This window comes from Alternaria rosae (genome assembly GCF_020736505.1).
Source record: "Alternaria rosae strain MPI-PUGE-AT-0040 chromosome Unknown BKA58scaffold_12, whole genome shotgun sequence".
NCBI lineage: Eukaryota > Fungi > Ascomycota > Dothideomycetes > Pleosporales > Pleosporaceae > Alternaria > Alternaria rosae.
In genome coordinates, this window is record NW_025763581.1 from 151,577 (window position 1) to 171,153 (window position 19,577).

The 19,577-nt window shown below is 52.5% G+C and overlaps 10 protein-coding genes across 10 annotated transcripts; 6 read left to right on the top strand and 4 right to left on the bottom strand.

The window, feature by feature from the left end:
• Positions 1–328: 328 nt before the first annotated feature.
• On the bottom strand, positions 329–1,883 carry BKA58DRAFT_393830 (chaperone for protein-folding within the ER, fungal-domain-containing protein). Its single transcript, XM_046171128.1, has 4 exons — positions 1,613–1,883; positions 1,445–1,559; positions 1,192–1,370; positions 329–1,122 (listed from the first exon to the last, which is right to left on the bottom strand). The coding sequence occupies exons 1-4, from the start codon at positions 1,742–1,744 to the stop codon at positions 817–819; spliced, it is 732 nt and encodes a 243-aa protein (XP_046020448.1). The 5' UTR covers positions 1,745–1,883; the 3' UTR covers positions 329–816.
• A 313-nt stretch (positions 1,884–2,196) lies between these two features.
• BKA58DRAFT_444406 (5-formyltetrahydrofolate cyclo-ligase) lies at positions 2,197–2,990 on the top strand (the record flags this gene model as incomplete). Its single annotated transcript, XM_046174063.1, has 3 exons — positions 2,197–2,290; positions 2,338–2,817; positions 2,869–2,990. 3 exons carry the CDS (start codon positions 2,197–2,199, stop codon positions 2,988–2,990), a joined length of 696 nt encoding a protein of 231 aa, XP_046020449.1.
• Positions 2,991–3,117: 127 nt separating this feature from the next.
• Positions 3,118–3,549, bottom strand: BKA58DRAFT_444407 (small nuclear ribonucleoprotein E; the record flags this gene model as incomplete). The annotated part of the gene is made up of 4 exons (XM_046174064.1): positions 3,118–3,261; positions 3,311–3,417; positions 3,470–3,487; positions 3,534–3,549. The coding sequence occupies 4 exons, from the start codon at positions 3,547–3,549 to the stop codon at positions 3,118–3,120; spliced, it is 285 nt and encodes a 94-aa protein (XP_046020450.1).
• A 119-nt stretch (positions 3,550–3,668) lies between these two features.
• Positions 3,669–7,483, top strand: BKA58DRAFT_393836 (armadillo-type protein). The gene is made up of 5 exons (XM_046171129.1): positions 3,669–4,057; positions 4,109–4,201; positions 4,246–4,524; positions 4,626–4,716; positions 4,765–7,483. Exons 1-5 carry the CDS (start codon positions 3,935–3,937, stop codon positions 7,083–7,085), a joined length of 2,907 nt encoding a protein of 968 aa, XP_046020451.1. The 5' UTR covers positions 3,669–3,934; the 3' UTR covers positions 7,086–7,483.
• Positions 7,484–8,401: 918 nt separating this feature from the next.
• On the top strand, positions 8,402–10,009 carry BKA58DRAFT_432468 (uncharacterized protein). The gene is made up of 3 exons (XM_046173133.1): positions 8,402–8,771; positions 8,826–9,192; positions 9,245–10,009. Exons 1-3 carry the CDS (start codon positions 8,624–8,626, stop codon positions 9,570–9,572), a joined length of 843 nt encoding a protein of 280 aa, XP_046020452.1. The 5' UTR covers positions 8,402–8,623; the 3' UTR covers positions 9,573–10,009.
• BKA58DRAFT_56205 (eukaryotic translation initiation factor 3 subunit G-domain-containing protein) lies at positions 9,861–11,304 on the top strand. Its single transcript, XM_046175537.1, has 3 exons — positions 9,861–10,204; positions 10,354–11,138; positions 11,195–11,304. The coding sequence occupies exons 1-3, from the start codon at positions 10,188–10,190 to the stop codon at positions 11,242–11,244; spliced, it is 852 nt and encodes a 283-aa protein (XP_046020453.1). The 5' UTR covers positions 9,861–10,187; the 3' UTR covers positions 11,245–11,304.
• Positions 11,305–11,752: 448 nt separating this feature from the next.
• Positions 11,753–12,943, bottom strand: BKA58DRAFT_56210 (mitochondrial import inner membrane translocase subunit tim23). The gene is made up of 3 exons (XM_046175538.1): positions 12,739–12,943; positions 12,047–12,677; positions 11,753–11,993 (listed from the first exon to the last, which is right to left on the bottom strand). Exons 1-3 carry the CDS (start codon positions 12,744–12,746, stop codon positions 11,946–11,948), a joined length of 687 nt encoding a protein of 228 aa, XP_046020454.1. The 5' UTR covers positions 12,747–12,943; the 3' UTR covers positions 11,753–11,945.
• Positions 12,944–13,025: 82 nt separating this feature from the next.
• Positions 13,026–14,000, top strand: BKA58DRAFT_56240 (phosphoribosyltransferase-like protein). The gene has a single exon (XM_046175539.1). It carries the CDS (start codon positions 13,100–13,102, stop codon positions 13,799–13,801), a length of 702 nt encoding a protein of 233 aa, XP_046020455.1. The 5' UTR covers positions 13,026–13,099; the 3' UTR covers positions 13,802–14,000.
• Positions 14,001–14,934: 934 nt separating this feature from the next.
• BKA58DRAFT_325047 (class I alpha-mannosidase) lies at positions 14,935–16,854 on the top strand (the record flags this gene model as incomplete). Its single annotated transcript, XM_046167990.1, has 1 exon — positions 14,935–16,854. One exon carries the CDS (start codon positions 14,935–14,937, stop codon positions 16,852–16,854), a length of 1,920 nt encoding a protein of 639 aa, XP_046020456.1.
• A 594-nt stretch (positions 16,855–17,448) lies between these two features.
• BKA58DRAFT_286741 (uncharacterized protein) lies at positions 17,449–18,345 on the bottom strand (the record flags this gene model as incomplete). The annotated part of the gene is made up of 1 exon (XM_046166850.1): positions 17,449–18,345. A coding segment is annotated over one exon (897 nt), but the record flags the coding sequence as incomplete, so codon positions are not given.
• Between the last annotated feature and the right edge of the window lie 1,232 nt (positions 18,346–19,577).

A 19,577-nucleotide genomic window follows, 5' to 3' on the forward strand; every position in this document is an offset into this window, starting at 1 on the left:
TTTAGAAAAGACATGAGAGGCATCATTACAGAAACGCCAAACCTAAAGACAAGACAAGATACGAAGAAAGTAGACGCCTGTTGCGTTGGAGTTTAGAAAGTTTGTGGAACCCGGAAAACCATCGTCCGATTCGAAAATGTACGTTGGTTTGTTGTCAGGGCAATGGATATATAGTGTCGATAAGTTTGCATATAGAAGGACATTAGCGTACCAGACAAGTCGTCTGTGTGTTCTGTTGACACCGGCGCCCCATCGGGTGGAAAGAGACGAACGATACCTGTTTACCACCGTACCAACCTAATACACGGATATTTTCCGCAAACGTTAACGTTGATGGCAAGTGATGTCTTTTAAGCTTCGCGCACGAGCGTAAAGTGGTGTCGCGACTAGCTTCGGTTGTGTACATTTGTGGCTTAGACATTCAGTACTGGTGGTTTGCCAGAGGTGCTAGTCTGAAATGTCGTCTCTAGGGAGTGAATGTACAATGTGAGCTTGAAATAAAAACCGTGAATTTGTCTACATATGCCGCCCCAATAAAGATACCAGAATCGCGCCCCCTCGCTAAACATGAGAGGTTCTTCTTTCTTGACGATTCATGTCCGATGAGCTGACTGGATGGATGCCGCCAAACGCCTCTCTTCCTTCTTGAACACCCAGCAAAGATCATGTCATGTGAACATCCAAATAGCAAAGACTATGCTGCGTTGCCATGTGATGTTGATTATGCCAAAAACTCCAATATTGCGCCCAGTCCCGTCATCGTCGCGATTGCGCGACTGTTGCTCCCCAACTGCTGCCGTTATTTCTTCGTTACGTCTAGAAGAAGTAGTAAAGGAATCCTCCACCCGCAGTCATGAAGACACCGAACCACCACCACTGATCAGCCCTGACGGCACCGGTTGTTCGCGCGTAGATGATTTCGTGGTTCATGGGTAGTTCACCACGCTTGGAATTCTTGGCCGCGGCGGTTTGAGTAACGAGGGGGTTGAGTGTCGTGGTGGGGAGCATCTTGGGTGACTTCATGGCGAGGTAGAGAGGCATCATGGGAGCGCCGTCGGATTTGAAGAGGGTGATGCGCGGGGTGCCTACGTGGTACTGGTCCGAGGCGACGTATTCGTACGTCTGTGGAGGTTAGTATGGCATGTTCAGGTGTCTGATCCGAAGTGCAGAATGGAAGGCGTCTCGACATACCTTGAACTTCTCGGTCGCGTTGTATCGTGTGTAGACAGCAGTCTTGTACGAGCACGGGTCGGAGTATAGTTGTCTGCCGTCCACCTTGATGGGCTTGAGGACGAGACCTCCCTCTGCCGTTTTTTCGTAGCTTCCGTGTTGCCATTGGATTATGCCCTGGGGGCATTTGGGATCGGTGGCTGTGATACTTGTCAGCGATTGCTCTGTCATGGCGCCTATCCGGGTAGTGTCGAGGTGACTGCGGGCCACGTACGATTTGCGATGGCGCGGTAGTATGCTGACTCAAAATGGCCATCCGCGGTAAAGGAGTAGCTGATGCCGGTGTGCTTGGGCTCGGTGAATTTCTCGTTTACGGGGTCGTAGAAGTCCTACACGGGCGGTTAGTCTTGTCTCCTCTGCGGACATCAATAGAAGCGCGTACAGGTCCGGTCATGGTCGAATTCGCCTTGCTTGTCCATGTGCCGACGAGCTCTGCGGGAACGGCAGCGGTTTGGGCTTGCGCATGCAGGACTGCGACTCCTGAGAGCAGAAGGGCTGCTATCCGGGACAACATGATGCGTGCGGTATGTGGGTGTGGATGCGTGAGAACGAGTGTGGAGGGTCGGTGGTGTGCGAAAGCGAGCGTGGGTGCACGAAGGCGGGAGGGCGTAAGGGTGGGTAGATGAGGCGGTCGTGGTTGTTGAGGGAGGATGTTTGGGAGTGTTTGAGTGTCGCCGCCTCCTGGCTTGGGACCAATCGACAGGGATCACGCGGCTACTTGCAGATCATCACCGGCCTCCGGTGGGCAAGCCCGACATCATCGCCCGCACCCGCAGCGGATCTTTTCGCTGTTTAGGTTATTCTTTGCTTTGCGACGACTCCCTAGATAAACGCCGGTGCGATCAGGACATCTGTTGCTCACTGCTGCATTCCATCTCAGTACTACAACACCAGACTCGACTTCCGGAGTACCGGCGCTATCTTTGGACATCTGGGACGCCGTTACGCTTGCAATCAGAAGACGCTATGGCCGCTTCACTAGCAGCTGTCAAGAAGGAACTGCGCACCAAGATTAGGGATGTCTTGAAAGGAATACCCGAAGCGGCTGCTGCTACGCAAAGTACGTCATGCATCTGTCTTGTTGCTGCTTCTACTGATGCTACCAAGCATCTAATGCAACAAAAACCCTACTGTCCATGCCGGAGTACAAGGCAGCGCGCAGAATAAGCGTCTACCTGTCTATGCCGGGTGGTGAGGTATCAACAAGCGAGATCGTGCGCGATGCATTTGATGAGGGCAAGAAGGTTTTCATTCCCTATACCTATAAGTTGGAAGCACCCAAAGATGGCCAACCAAAGTCCATTATGGACATGGTAGAGCTGCAGTCGATGAACGACTTTGAATCTTTGGAACCCGACAACTGGGGTATTCCAACTCCGAGCAAAGACTCCATAGCGTCACGTGCAAACTGCTTTGGTGGTACCGGCATCACGAATGGAAAGACCGATGGTCTAAGTGCCGGCATCGATCTGATCGTCATGCCTGGTATGGCTTTCGACTCGCAGTTCGGCCGGCTGGGCCACGGCAAAGGCTTCTACGACTATTTCTTGACGCGTTGTCACCAGGTATCGCGCATGCCTTTTCGCGGTAAGAACTACTGGTACTGTGTATTTGGAGGGCTAACTAACCAAGTTGAAGTTGGCCTCTCGTTAACAGAGCAGTTCCTGCCACCAAACGAGTCGGTTCCCATGGATGCCTCCGATTTCCGCCTGGACGCCTTAATCACTGGTGATGGCGAGCTCCGTCGCGTGGAGCCTTGATATCGTCCCACAGACTTTTGCATGAGATCGTCCGCACTACATGGCCTTGTCTTCCTCCCAGCCTGGCGTATGCGCCGTGTCCATTATATGTCTTTGCGACTGTGCGGGGTTGAGTTGGCGTTCGCGCTTATTGGAGTTGCTGGATGAGAGAGATGTTGTCGCCCTTCAACAGGATCTGGCCGACGTTGCGCCTCTCCTCTGGTGTGTCCTTCCTCGCGAGGGTGACTTCGATGGCGTCGTCGATAACGAGGTTCATGAATTCGTCGAAACCCTACACAACTATTAGCAGCAGTCATATTGAGGTAGTTAGGCAGTCGTACCCTCAGCTTTCCCTCAATGCGCATGCCCAGGTTCTCGTACAGCCATACCGAGATGGTCGCCCGTGACTGCAGGAGCTTGAAGATGAAGTTGATAGGAGGCAGGAGAACTGCAAGGTGATTAGCTGCTGTCGCGGCGCATGCTTGTGGGAGCTGTCGTACCCTTTCCTCCACCGCGGCCTAAACAAGTTAGCTAGACGTCTTTCAACAGCGCAGATATACTGACCACCACGTCCAGTCATTATGAAGATTTAAATGCGCGTCTCCGGTAATTCTCGTAGTCGTAAGGGCGGAGTCGGGGCGCAATGTGGGGAGAAGCTCGGGGAGAAGCTGTGGTTGCAGGAACATTTCTGGCGCGACGTGAGCGGTCACAAAGGCCTTGGCACCAACGTGGGGATCTTCGTGCTGCTTTGACTATGCGACCGAACGCAACTGCCCGTCTCCGAACAAACTCTCCAACACCACAACAGCAACTGCCGCCCTGCCTGCCTCCTTACCGCTTGCACCTTCCGTCCTCTGCACCCGCTAATAAGTCAGTTGATGCGCGCAATATAATCCACGCCCCGCCGCCTTGCTCCGAGCAGTATCCGCATCCGTCCCCCCACTACCACGCCCAATTCCCTCACCATGGCTGCCAACGGACAGCAGGTCTTCGACCCCGTGCTGGCGGCGCACAACACCATGTCGTCGCAGGCGGATCGCGCGCAGAAAGAGCAGGCACATCAGTTTCTGGAGCAGTTCCAGAAGTCGGTACGTAGCATGGGCACGCGTTCAGGAGCATGAGGGGCTGATATGTGACAGGAAGAGGCATGGACAACCACACTGGCTATGCTCGAGGCAAACTCAGCAGATGCCGCTGCCAAGCTTTTTGCTGCTACCACACTCAAGGGAAAAGTGAGTTGTCGCTACTCCATACCTGGGCTATTCTAACATGTCAGATCGTATACGACCTCCACCAAGTGCCTCGCGCACAGCTCCCAGAGCTCCGAGCATCCATCATGCGGAATCTGGCGACATTCCACGCCGGACCCAAGCCCATACGTCTGCAGCTATGCGTATGCCTGGCGAATCTGGCCATACAGATGACTGAGTGGAAGGATGTCCTCAAAGACGTTGTCAACGCCCTCGGCTCAGATCCAGCAACGCTCCCTTGCGTCTTGGACTTCCTCCGCGTTCTCCCCGAAGAAGTCACGCATGGACGCAAGATCGCTCTCACAGTACGTCCGAACGAGCCGCGCCCCGTCATCAGCCCACGGCAACTATCCCCCGCGGCCTCGACATATGATAGTAGAGTTGTAGTCTAATATGTGGTGGTCAGGAACACGAGTTGACTATGAGGACGGCCGAGTTGATCGACGACAACGCCCAACAAGCCCTGGAGCTTCTCATACGATATGGCACATCTTCACGTACGTCTACAGCCTTTCTTTCAATCCACTTCTACTGACTTTGAACAGCCGCTGCCGCGCAAAACCCACAGTTACTAAACTGTATTACTTCCTGGATACGCGAGATACCACTGGATGCCATCATAAACTCTCCCCTTCTCAAGATCATCGTCGAGGATCTGTCCATGGATGATCCATTTGAGGCCGCTGTTGAGTGTTTGAGCGCCCTGATCGCGGAGACCAGAGATGTCGACGAGACCCTCCAGTCGATAATGGTCCTCTACCCTCAGGTCATCAACCTCCAAACCAAGCTCGCCGAGGCAGCTCAAGAGGAGGATACAGAAAAGTTCAAGGGCATCGCCAGGATATTCGCCGAAGCTGGAGAATCGTGGGTCATTCTTATCGCACGCCTGCCGACCGACTTCCGCGCCCTAGTACAAGCCATACTCGCGACAGCTGCATTGGACAAGGAGAGGGATGCCATATCCCACACGTTCAAGTTCTGGTATGATCTCAAGCAGTATCTCACCATCGACAAATATGCCGAAGCGCGCAACCAGTGCTTGGATATCTACTCTAAACTGGTAGACATCATGATTGGCCACCTGGAGTTCCCCAAGCCGGAGTCTGGCGACGAGAAGGATCTTTTCGAGGGCGATCGCGACCAGGAAGAAAAGTTCCGCGAGTTCCGTCATCAGATGGGTGACGTGCTGAAGGACTGCTGCGAAGTTATGGGCGTCGTCGAGTGTCTTCAAAAGCCCTACGACCTCATGCAACAATGGGTGCAAACATATGGCGCTCAAGCTAGTGCAAACAGCGTGCCCGAGTGGCAGAAGCTGGAAGCGCCATTGTTCGCTGTTAGGGCTATGGGTCGCATGGTACCTCCGGACGAGAACGTCATGCTGCCTCGCCTGATCCCCCTCATCGCAGGCATACCCGACCACCACAAGCTACGCTTCCAGGCTGTCATGGCTCTAGGAAGATACACAGAGTGGACCGCACAGCACCCCGATACGCTTCAGTTGCAACTGGATTACATCATGGCAGCCTTCGATCATTCGGCCAAGGACGTGATCCGAGCCGCTGCATTATCGTTTAAATTCTTCTGCAACGACTGCGCGAGCCTGCTGGTCAATTTTGTCGGCCCTCTTCAACAGTTCTATGCGAAGAACCTTAACAAGTTGCCGATCAGCAGTCAGGAAGAGATTACAGAAGGTGTCGCGTCAGTAGTCGCTAGGGTACCCAACGACCAGCTTCTAGCAACACTCAAACTCTACCTCGACCCGGTCATGGCTCACCTAATCGAAGTCGCGCGACAAGCAAAGGATGAAGCGGACCAAAAGCTCATCGCCGACAAGATCAATTTGTTGACCATCTTCTTCGAGATGGTCAGGCCAGAGATTCCAGCTGGTCAAGAGCATCCCGCTGTCAAGTACTGCCAAGAGATCTTCCCTACTCTCGCTAACATGATCACGCACTTCAACGCAAGCATACCCATTCTCGAACGTGTCTGTCGATGCTGGCGGTATATGGTGCTCTCCTACCGTACAGCCATGCGTCCGCTCCTGCCAGATCTCGCGACTAAGCTGATTGAGGGCTTCGACAAGTCAAGGCAAGGTTGCTTCCTTTGGGCCACAGCTTCCATAGTACGAGAATTCTCGCAGGGTGTAGACGATGTCGATCCAAGCCTGGCAAACGACGTCTACCAGTTCTACGAGCAGCAAGCGAAGACCTTCCTACGGATATTGAGCGACCTGCCCCCAGAGGAGCTTCCTGACCTCATCGAGGACTACTTCCGCCTTGCCGCCGACATGGCACTCTACTTCCCCTCAGAATCGATCATGTCACCACTCATGGACACGGTCCTACTCGCGGCCTGCAGCTCCCTAACACTGCTCAAAGAGGATCCCATCATCGCAGTGCTGCACTTCCTACGCGATTTGCTTGGATACGGTCGCAACTCATCGCCCTCATCTAGCTTCGACAACACGCGTCACGAAGTCCCTGAGCAACTTCGAAACCGCGTCAAGCAACTTGTTCTTGGTGCTGGCGTCCAATTAGTCCAGCGTATCATGACTGGCATGATGTACAGCTTCCCTGAGGGTTGCTTCGCAGACTCTTCTGGCGTACTCCTCGACCTGTTCGAGCTTATGCCTGAGCAAGTCGCTCAGTGGGTAGCCAGTACCGTTGGCATGCTACCGCAAGGCAGCATCACACCTCAAGAGAGCGAGCGATTCCTGAATAACATTCGACAACGTATCCAAACTGGCGATGTCAGGATGATAAGGACAATCCTACAAGACTTCACCACTAGTTACCGCCGCCGGAACGTTGCACCCCGTGAAGGCCTCGGTAGGCTGGAAGCTTCGCGGTTCAGGTTCTCCGGTTAGATGCTGGATGCCGAAGCACGACTACTGTTCCAGAACGTGGACGCGCAGAAGACCACAGAGCCACTCACACGTTCTGCGCTTCTTCTCCACACGATTCAGTCTAACGCCTCCCGGTTTCGGTAAGATAGTGGTGGTATGTTTGGTTGCGTGGTGTAGTGTGTATCGAATAGCATAATTGTACTTGAAGCGTTAGTGTGCGGGCATTTGCATGGAAGATCGGGACATGGAAGGACAGGATACCATTGGTGGGACAGAGTGGGGATTATTTTTCAGATCTGCTTAGATACCGTTTACCTCTATACTTCACATTGTTTCGTTATCTCTGGTTGGCCGTTCTTGTCTATATGACGTGATTGCAATATATCGATGTTCGCTCCTGCACTTCGAGTGACGTCGGGCAGCGCTTCTTCTTGGCTAACAACGAGTGTGCAAGATGTCGATAGGATGGCAGCGACGACCTATCGTGGCCCCAACAAACACCAACTTCGTCATAACAGCTTCCTCGTCACTCACAATTTGGTCTATTGCTGAGCGCTTACCAATACCTAGGCACAGCCTTTCGGCTATCGAACGGTATCCTCTCTGAGCACCTATTACCTCAGTGTTCATCTCATCCTTTGGCCCACTGCCAACAACACTACCTTTGAATACCTGTTATTACGCGGCATACACTACCTGCGGCCTTTTCCGCTTCTACCATATACGGCGACAGATCTGCCTCTCCATCTGAAGTTCGTCGGCACCGAAGGTGACAACTCCGCGTTAGGTACGCGATCGATTCCCAAATTTCATGGTACCAGAGGTGAGACCAGAGCTGACAGCAGACATCCAGCAGGGCCGATTCGCGAACGTAACAACGTTCCCATTTACCTGCGGTTCCTGCGCACCTCCAGCCTGGTATTGGCAAGAACAATATCGGCAGAGCCTAAAGCTCGCAACCATACAAGAAACGACCATCCTGGATCCCCCATACGGGCGACCCGGCCTAGCGAGAGCTAACTCCACAGGATCCGGCAATAGACCCATCTCGATCAGATCAAGCACGTCGAGCGCATCACAAGCCTCTACACAAACCTCAAGCCGATCAAGGAGACACTCGCAGCCAGCTCTTCCTCCAACCCTTGCGGAGAGAATTGCACTAGGACCTCAGCTTAACCCATATCATAGCAAGAACCCCCATCGTCTAGACCGATACACCAGCGTTCGGGACGTCTACCTTGCCAGGCAGGAGCAGCGTACGAAAGAAGCCGCACATCAGGAAGAGCGACTTCATCAACTTCGGCTCGAAAAACGCAGGAGCACTCGTCAATTCGACGGTTCAAGATCAGCTGGGACCTCACCAGCCCTAAGTCGTACAAACTCAAATTCAGACCTCACTCGAACATCTTCCCTCAAGAACTTCGCCAAAGAACTGACGACGTTCGACAAGTTTGGACCTGTCAGGCGCGCGGACACCGGCGACTCTACCGCATCTTCATCGGGACAGTCGAACAAATCCAAGAAGTCGAACCTCTCTCGGGTATTGACGGCTGACCGCTATGATCGAGACACTCAAAGAAATGAAGCACGGCAAGAGCAGCAGTTACGAGAGCCTGGCGCTGGAACGAACGGCGAGCCAGATTCTCCATCGCATGGAGGACAAAGACTCAGAGGACTCTCTGGAAAGCACGCGGACAAGAGTACTCGGTATGACCTTCTGAATCTGCATACTGTTGATTGCGGGTGACTGATCCATCCCAGCGAACGCGCGCGCGATATATGGACCGAATCGTTGTCTAGACGTGATAAGTTTCGCTCCGACTTCCTCAAGAAAAATTGGAGCTTGCATCGTCGAACACAATCCTTCGAGTAGATCGTACGTACACTGCTGCTCTGCAAAAGAAGACTCACGTCTCAGTGCCATGGAACACTTGCTCGTCATCACCGAAGATCTGCTCCAGCGACTTATGGACGCCGAGGGCATCACGAGTAGTGGATGGTTGCCCGCCACGCCACAGTCACATCATGCAGCAACGTACGGGAGTGCTCCGGGCAGTATAGCGGGTGGGAATGGTAGTGTGGCAAGCAGTGTACAACCAAGTCGAAGGGGCAGTGCTCAACCACAGGAGTAAAATCACCCTTCCTACAATGACTGACCGGGGTATACTCACAAGACATAGCCTCCTCATCGACTACGCGCAAGGCTCACCACAGCTGATGCAGCAGTCACCTCAATTTTCACCGTCCGCACAGTCGATACCTTCGCAGACACCCTTTGTCAACGACTTCAACACGCCGTGGTCGCCTCACCACATCCAAAAGCCCAAGCTCCCTAGAGGCAGCAGTGACACGGTGTTCCACACCACCGCCAACACTTCCAAGCCAGTCGTTCAAACGATCCCTAGGAATAACAGCGATATTATTCAGCAGCCTAAGCCGGTGCCAATCGGCCAGTTCCAGGGACCTGGAAGAGGCAGGGTGCAATGGAATCTGGGCTCTGAAGGATAGAAGAGTCGGGTCTTGAGTCATCGGCTGGTCGGGGTCAGAGAGACGATTTGATGGATGTTACGTTTCCTTGAATTGCTGGAGGATGGTTGGACTTGTTGGTTAGGTTTATTATTATCAACTTAATGCTATCATCTTGAGCTTGAGTATGGTTCTACCGATCCGGCTTGCTCAAGTCCCAGCTATGACTCACGGGTGTATCTGAAACGAGACCGTACAACCACTGAGTTGGCATGGCTTACTGTGATGATTGCTAATCTACTTCAGTATGAACAGTGACTTAATTGGTGACTGAATCCTGATATGGGCAATGATTGTGAAGCTGAAATGTCTAGATGATGACTCACCAGCCTGCAAAAGACACGATTTTCTGTATCTTCAAAAGGAACGTGACTATCTTCTCAGTAATGCAACGAAGCCTATTGAGCGTACCATGGTTGATGCAGTTGGGGAAAGGGACTGATGAGTCGCAACACCCTATTAGCGCGAAATCTTGGCGGCGCACCGCACACATTGAATTGCCCCACCGGCCGCCGCCACTTCTCACTTTCTGTATCATAAGGGATCCCGACTACCTACCTACCCGACACCCCCAACAACACAACCACAACCGCAAATATGTCCAAGACTGCAGGGTGAGTTTATGCGCACCTTTTCTCCGGATTCCCACGCCTATAGCCTTCCTATATCGCTCCCATGTCGCTCCCATACCGCCTACCAAGCCGCGAGCTTCTACATACATCTCCCCGGATTAGAAAGCGTTAAGCTGACAATAATGTTACAGCCGCACCGACTGGGCGGAAGAAGAGGACGAGGAGTCCTCCCTCACCTCCCTCCCTCCCCAACAAGTCATCAAGAACAAAGACGGAACCGAAACCGTCATCTCCTACCGCATCGGCGAAGACGGCAGGAAATACAAGACAACACGGCGCATTAAGAAGACCGTCGTAAAGCAAATCGTAAACCCACGCGTCGCCGAACGAAAGCAATGGGCGAAATTCGGACAAGAAAAGGGCAAGCCCGCAGGCCCACAAACAGACACCGTCTCGGTCGCCGAAAACATCGCCTTCCGCCCCGTCTCCAACTGGAAAGCCAGCAGCGAAGATAAGGGCGACGAAGCGAAGAAGAAGGCCGAACTCAAGAACGCAAAGATCAAGTGCCGTATCTGCCAAGGCGACCATTTCACCACAAAATGTCCCTTCAAAGACACCATGGCCCCCGAAGGCGACGTCGCCCCCGCAGAAATGCCCGACGACGCGCCCGGCGGCGCAGGAGGCAGTCTGGGCACTGGCTCTGGCGGCTACGTTCCTCCTCATCTGCGTGGCCGTGCTGGCGCAGGCGAGAAGATGGGCGGCAAATTCGACCGCGACGATAGCGCTACCCTGCGTGTTACCAACGTGTCTGAATTCGCGGAGGAACAGGACCTGCGCGATATGTTCTCCAAGTATGGTCATGTTACTCGTGTTTTCCTTGCCAAGGATAGGGAGACTGGACGGGCCAAGGGCTTTGCGTTTGTTAGTTATGCGGATCGGAGCGATGCTGCAAAGGCGTGTGAGAAGATGGATGGATGTAAGTTTTCGATCAAGTCTGTGAGTGGGGATGTTGTTGCTAACTCTTGTAATCAGTCGGTTTCGGGCATCTTATCCTGCGTGTCGAATTCGCTAAGAAGGCTTAAGCTCGAGTTGATGGGAAAGACATTTGTGATGGTGACATGATCATTGCAATTTGGCGTTCTGGGTGGTTTACCGGGCTATGATGTCTGTAGATATGGGTCTCTCCGTGGTTGACGATAGCTGTCTGTGACTTCAGACGTCAGACGAGGCTGCTTTTCATGAATATCAATGATAGAGTGCTCGCTTTCAACTCGATCCCTTGTGTCAGTTACGACCAATTCACGCTAACAGGCAATCGAGTCAGTCAAACGAACAAAACACGCGGCAGTTCCACACCCCCTTCTCGCTTGGACGCATTTGTTCAAATATATCATTAACTTGGTCTCCATTCCATCACTTCATCCCTACATACACATACACACATACACAGTACACATCACAGTAGCCCTCGCCCGTCCAAAAAGACAGCCGGCCACCATTCCCAGTCCAACACCAACACCCAGACCTTTTTCTAAGAAACTCTCGTAGAAAAACAGGGTCTTGATCCTCCGTATAATGAACGCCAGCCTTATTGTACAAGATTGGGCAGGAAGGCCCGCAGAGTGGTGAGGAGGGGCATGCGCTAAGATCGACTCGATCGTGTAAATGCAGGAGAAACGTCGAACTGTAGACGAAGGTGAGAAGGATATCGCTGGGCCTACTTCGGTAGGGGGAGCGGTAGATTGTTATTTGTTGCTGGGCGCAATCGCTTTTTATCTCGGGTTTAATCGACTGATTTCAGGTCGGGCTCGAAGAAGACTTTTCGTGTTATCTGGTGGGCTGTTAGCTTTCGTCAAGAAAATACCGAGATTTGATTGAACGTACCGCCCATCCTCCCGCTACAGTCGCGCAAATACCCGAGCTGATAGCCATCTGCCTTGTCCCTCTCGTGCTCTTGAACAGCGCGCCGCTCAATGCGCCCGCCACCACACTGTTACTCATATCGTGCTTGCCCCGGTAGTACCCAATCGTGCTATTCATACCATTATACACCATAGCGATCACACCTGCGCTGTTTCCCAGAAAAGGTCCTCGCCGTGTTATCGCATTGAGCACGCCGTTGATGCGCAACCGCGGGGGCATGCTGGGTGGGTTCTTTTGCAGGCCCTCGGCTAATCCCCACGCTCCTCCTATCGTCAGCGCAGACAGATACGACACGCCCGTGCCGTAACATAAGTCGTCAGACCAGCCGCGTGAGGGGAGAGCGGATTGTGCGCCGGGCAGGTCCGAGAGGACGCTGTCTTCGAGGTTTAGGTAGTCGAGTGTGTCTTGGTTGAGGCCGGCAAGAGGATGCAGTTGTGAGGGGTCGAGCAGGAATTCTGAGGGGTTTTGAATGGCCGTATTGGGGTCGAAGGGTGTGGGTTGGAAGGTGTCTTCTTTTACGAAGTCGGCATTTTGGGGCGAGGCGGGCGCGGGTGCCGTGTCCTTGGACTTGCGCCCTGTTATCGAGTCCCAGCTAGCATTGAATTAGCATTGCTATGGCTTTGAAGGCTGTATTGGCTGCAAGGAAGACATACATTGCCATCTTGAAGATGTCAGGTTGTGATGGCGGCGTAAAGAAATGTTGCGCCTGATTGTCAACAGCCGCACGAACAAAATCCCCCAGACGCCCGAAAAACCTCTATCAGACCGACGAAGCTAAGGGAAACAGTAGACAGACGCAGGTGGTAGATGCGCGGGTAGCAGATAGCGTGGGGCGGCGTTCGTGATGCTCACGAAAAGTTCTGGCGAAGCAACTTGGGCAATGACGGTCTCGGTGCACGGCCCACCTTCTCGAAGACTCCCTGCTTCCGAGCTCGGAAAGGAACGAGATCGGAAAGAAAAGTTCAGATAGCCTCACCCACTTCAGGATAACTACAAACAACTACAATTCCAACCATGTCGCTCCCCGAATTCAAGCAAAACTTCCTTAAAGACTGCGTCTCAGCCGGCGCTCTAAAATTCGGCACCTTCACTCTCAAGTCCAAGCGCATATCGCCCTACTTCTTCAATGCTGGCCTCTTCCACCGCGCCGACCTCCTGCGCTCCATCTCCTCAGCATACGCACACACACTGAAGAACCACGGTGACTCCGAGCCTTCGTTCCAATGGGACATTCTCTTCGGCCCAGCCTATAAGGGTATTCCCCTCGCAGCAGCATCAGTCGACAAGCTCGCAGATCTGGACATGGCCAAGTACGGACAGAAGAGCTACAGTTTCAACCGCAAAGAAGCCAAGGATCATGGTGAAGGAGGCAATATCGTCGGTGCGAGTCTGAAGGGGAAGAAGATTGTTATTGTGGATGATGTCATTACGGCTGGTACGGCGATTAGAGAGGCTATCGATATTATCAAGAGGGAGGGTGGTGAGCTTGTGGGCATCATCGTCGCTTTTGATAGGCGGGAGAAGATGCCGACAGCGACTGATGACGATGGAAAGCCCGGCCCCAGTGCGATTGGCGAGGTTAGGAAACAGTATGGGATTCCTGTGCTGGCTATCTTGACGCTGGATGATGTTGTGGAGTATCTGAGGAGTTTGGGTGGAGAGGAGGATCTCAAGAGATTGGATGAGTATCGGGAGAAGTACAAGGCGAGTGATTAGGCATATCTGGAGGGATGTTTACGAAATTATGATTATGGGACTATTGATGATGGGAACGGGCGGGTGCTAGAATACCCCGCGTGCGTTGCGGTCAATGCTGCAAGCATTTCAAGTTCACATGTTCTTTCTGACTGCTTGAGACTGTGAGGCGATTCTTACGACAGAGTACTGCTGTGTCATTGGGGTAGCATGCTAGATCAAAGAAAGTAAGCTGGTTATTGTTGTACTTTTATGGTACAGATACAGGATTATACATGCGTTCAACACAGGGTGAGTATGTTCTATCATCGCTCCTGGCTAAAACGAACCGTCTTGTTCAGAAGAGCACTCCATCATAAGATCAACCTGGACAGCTAGCCTGAATCCGACGCGCCTACTTCGCGAAACTCATCTCTTTGATGGCCCGTTATCTTTCTTATCAGCGCATCGTCGCTGATGTGCTTGTGTACAGCAAGTCACGTGCCAAAGGGCTGTTTTCCAAGGTTGGGACAAGCCCACGACGCACAAGCCTATGCAGAGAGTGCGCCTCCCCGAGGCTGTGTTACTACTCCGGCATCAGCAACCGTCTTTCGCTTGTATTGTCATGTAGAAAAATGAACTTCCATTGAAATCCACGCTTTTAGTCGATTGAATGCAATGGTGACCGCTCTGCAAGCAGGGCAAATAAATGCACGGACACGTCGCAACAACGCGTCTCTAGCGCGCCGGCACAGCTAAACACATGCGCCTCACAACGAAGAGTACACCGTCGCTTGTACGCACCTTCATATATTTCGCCGACACGTGCTATAGCCACTTCTGGCGCTACGGTTACCGGAGGTGATTCGACCTGTAGCTTCTGTTTGATCGGCAATGGGTCTTGCCTTGGCAGATGGGTCACTTCCGTTACATCCCTCCACACTGGAGAGGTGTCCTTGCGCCGGCTTCACCATGGCGGTTTCATGAACAACACACTTTTCGGTGGCATCACCACACCCGGCATATTTTCCTTCATCATTGCATGCCACCTTAGACGAACTACATCGCATAAAACATTCAGGCCACCCACTTGGTGTTGGCCGCTTACCTGTCACGACATCATTCCTCCCATTGTATTTCGATGAGAGACTACAGGTCTCCGCGTTTATCTCACAATGCGTAGGATTAAAGTGCCCCGCGGGGTGCCATACCAGCGGCCAATGTCGAGACAACATAAGCGGACCCTTATATATGCGCTTCTTTCGGCCGTCGCGTTCGGCGGGTATTACTGGCTGTACGCGCAGCCCACCGATGCGCTCGCCGTCCCATTCGAAGTGCACGAAGCGTATATGCACGATGGATCGAGTCTCGCGCGCATCAAATCTGAGCAATCATATGATTGGCGAGAAGCGCCCTTTGTGAACACGATCACCTCCTACATACCGCTGCCGACTACCACTCCTCGCAAACTCCCTCGCGTCCAGTCCGAAGACTTTCCCGAAACAAACGCGCAAAGAAAACAGAGAGAACAACGCAGAGTCGCCGTGCGAGACGAATTCAGGCATAGCTGGAATAATTACAGGAAGTTTGCATGGGCACAGGATGAGCTTAAGCCAATCACTGGTGAGGGCGAGGAGTCGTTTGGCGGCTGGGGTGCCACACTCGTCGATTCATTAGACACGTTGTGGATCATGGGACTGAAAGAAGAGTTCGAAGAGGCCGTGGAGGCTGTCGCGGCCATAGATTTCGGCAAGACCAATCTGACCACCGTAAGCGTCTTCGAAACGACTATCAGATACCTTGGCGGGCTGTTGAGCGCATACGACATGAGTGGGAAGCCCATCTTGCTCAAGAAAGCGATACAACTTGGGGAGATGTTGTATCGAGCGTTTGACACGACGAATAACACACCTTTGGGCTGGCTAAATGTAGAGGGCGTCAAACAAGTACCGAGGGTAGCCTTCTCCGCCGAGAGTAATATCTGCTTCGCCTGTCTCGGAAGCTTAACCATGGAGTTTACGCGGCTGGCGCAGGTTACGTCAGAGCCAAAGTACTACGACGCGGTCGCGAGAATCACCATAATGATGGATCGCGCGCAGGATAGTACGAGGCTTCCTGGCCTATGGCCAACCATGGTGAATGCTGCGAAAGAAGAGTTCAACCAATCTCGCTTCTTCTCAATCGGCGCGCTTGCTGACAGCACGTACGAATACTTCCCCAAGATGCATGCGCTGCTCGGCGGGGTGGAACCTGCGTATGAGAAGATGTACCGCGACTCAGCGGAGATGATTGACGCATTCATGTTGTTCCGACCCATGGTTCCTGACAAGTTCCACGGAGAAGACCTACTACTGTGCGGCGATGTCTTCACACACGGCGAAGAAGCCAAACTGGACCCAACTATGCAACATCTTACGTGCTTCATTGGTGGCATGTTTGGTCTAGCGGGTCGTCTGTTTTCCGACCCTGACCACGTGGATCTCGGCGCGAAGCTTACCAAGGGATGCATATACGCCTACGCCGCCACACAAACTGGCATCATGCCCGAGACATTCGATATGGTCCCCTGCGACTCCCGGAAAACCTGCCCCTGGAACCAAACAGCTTGGGAAGAGGGTGCCCTGTATCATTACAGCAGCAAATATGTTGAATCTTTCAACGACGCAGTAGAAAAGTACAAGATCCCACCTGGCTTCACCAACATCCGCGACAAGCGTTACTTGCTCAGGCCCGAAGCCATTGAGTCCGTCTTCATCATGTACCGTATCACTGGTGACCGGCAATATCTCGATGACGCGTGGGACATGTTCACCAGCATCGTTGCCGCATCCCGAACTTCATACGCCAACGGACAAGTCCGAGACGTTACTTTTGTGGCGCCAAAAGCTCCAGGACGGGCTTACAAATCCGTTCCTGGTGTGGGCGATGTACCCTACACACGGGATGACAATATCGAGAACAAGATGGAGAGTTTCTGGACGGCGGAGACATTGAAGTATTTCTACCTCATCTTCAGCACGCCGGATATGATTAGCTTGGATAATTGGGTGTTCAATACTGAGGCACACCCTTTCCGGCGGCCGAAGCCGAGATAGGAGAAGGTTGTGGATGATGCTGGGGCCAGGGCCAGGGTTGATGAACAGCGTAAATAGGATCGCTGGTACCACCTGACATGAAAGGAAACATCTCATCATCGCTATCGCATTTTGGCAGTGCATAGCCGGAGTATTGCATTTGTTGGCGTTGTATGGTAAGCTTGGATAGCTTTGATGAACTCTTTTCATTACACTCTTTGCTGTTTGATCCGTATGACTCTTTCGCTTCTCTTTCAACCGCGTCTCTTTCTTTGACCGTGAGCTTTTCCACGATCAAGAGGGCAAGGCACTCGTACGAGAGGCACCAGTGACCTAACCCCTCCTCCTCCGCTTATTGCGATACTCATCGTCACTTGTAGGTAATTTGCTGTCTCCCTTCCTCTTGATGCCTTCATTTTTTCCTTCCACAGCCAAAGTCGTCTCCACCGGCTCGTCTGCCACCACCATCTCATTCCCCACCATCTCCTCATCCTCCAGAATTACCTTCTCCCGTTTCTTCAACATCTCCTCCTTTTCCCTGATCTTCTTGATTTCCCCTTCATCTAAAAGCTCCTCATCCCTCATAATCTCTTCCCCCTCAAAATAATCCTCCGGCTCCGGGGTATCCCCAACCACAGTCTCAAAGACCACCTGAAATGATCCCTTTTTCACAAACCGCGAATCAACGAGCCGATCCCATTCCTGCGCCACACATCTATACTTGTCTTTCGTGCTCAACCTGGGATTCACATGTACCACGCCTCTCGACACCGATAGTAAGATGGGATCTTGGTACGGAGATAACTGCGGATGGTCTTTCAACATGCCCTGTATAGCATCCCAGGCTGCGTCGTAGATCGCAGTCCGTGTACCAGTATACTTGCCTTCAAGACCGAGATACCACGAGCTATCTATCCAGCTAGGCCAGTAGTCTCGCACAGCCCCGCACTTCCCATTGCGCAGGCGCTCGAGGAAACCAGATGCTGGAAATGTATCGCGCGATGTGCGGACGCCGGTTGGAGGTAAGACACGTGTTGGAGTGTCTAGCGACGACCCATAGACTGTTGCGAGATCAGAGTCTTTCCACGCGCGGTCGAACGCCGGTTTGATAATGTCGTCATGCCAGATCTTGAGGAATTGGGGATCGAGACAAGGTACCATGGTAGCGTGGGGAAAGATGACGAAGATGTGCGGATACAACCCCATTGAACCTGTCATCTGGTCTTGGTCTAGTATTGTGCTTCCGAAGAGTAAGGCGCATTGTACGTCTCGAGCCAAGACTGAGTGGCCGCGGAGGGAAAGGTAGGTGGCGATGCGGTGTGCATCGGCTTCGTCGATTGGGTTCGCGGATTTGTAGTTTAGTGTGTGGGGGATCCAGGGGGTTTGTTCCCAGGTTAGGCGTTTGGCGAAGGCGAGGGAGGTGGGGAGGCAGAAGGAGAGAGAGCTACAGCATTGTTCTGGTTTGACGGTTGGGGAGAGGTCAGAGAAGCTGGGGATGGAGCGCTCGTGCGTGGACATGGTGGTTTTGGAGTTGACCAGATTCGGATGGACGAAGGACTATGTGGGAGGGCTTTCGCAGAATATGTCTCGAGAGAAGGTTTCGGAATGTGAGGTGGACACGAGAAACGACTAGAGCATTGTGGGTATGTATGTTTTACTTGGATACATAGTGAATGGTGTAGATGTTGCTAGCCGATGGCACACACGTTCTTGGAGATTTGAAGCGGCTGAGTGAAATAATTTTGTGTTTGTGTGTCCTCTCTGAATCGCCATTCGCCAAACGTGGACTGGAGAACAACAGAAGAGCATCAGTCATGAAAACTAGCTTCTCTAATAACTCGCCTCATCCTTTCGTGTATCCGAGAACGAGATGAGAAGGCGCTTAGTTGAGGTGAAGTGACAAGACTGATAGAGCGTTGGATCAACGATCGGGCTGCGTTGAATTGATGGAGACTGATATACTTCATGTATCAACGGAGATATCTCTCAGTTCTCACGTACCTAGAGAAAACAATTATAGGTCGTGGCAATTGAGCAAAGCGACGTTTCGAAGAATATACTGGTGTACGTTGTACGGCGTAAAAAGGTTGATCCTTCCTCTGGAGATAACATAAACATGCCTAGAGGGGATACAGGCTATGGACAGTGCAAGAAAAAAAAGGCTGATGCTATTCGACCTGAAGATAGTATGAGCTGAGGGTGTATCCCTTTGATGTTGTTGAAATGCAGCTTCGCAGAGTGGAACAGCACTTGGAAAAGGTGGGCTGATGAGCTGGACGAACTTGAGGTCAATTGACGAATGATACCTTGCAGCACACGTTCCAAGAAAGCGGTTCCCGGGTACATAAATGCAGTCAGATCATGAACTCCGCTCACCATCTTGAGGCTCGTTGCTATATTGCATGACTTGTATGCAGAGCGCTTGCCTGCAGAGATGAGTCAGCTTGTTCAAGTGCCAAGATGGCTGCCTGGATGTCAGCACTAACAATTTCCTAGTACTAAATCTTATGTACACTGCTGCGCGCTCTCACATACGACAAACCTTGATCCTCTTTCACTCATCAGGATGAATTATCGTTCGCGTGGAAACCGTCGAAGAGCGGGTTGCATCGACCGGAAATCAGACTAACGGCATCTCGGGATTCGGCTGCTTATCTTCGCGCACCACGGTACCACTGCGGGCCTAACTACCGCATTTCGAGCCACGACGCCGCAGCTCGCGGGAACCCCGTCCATAATGGCAA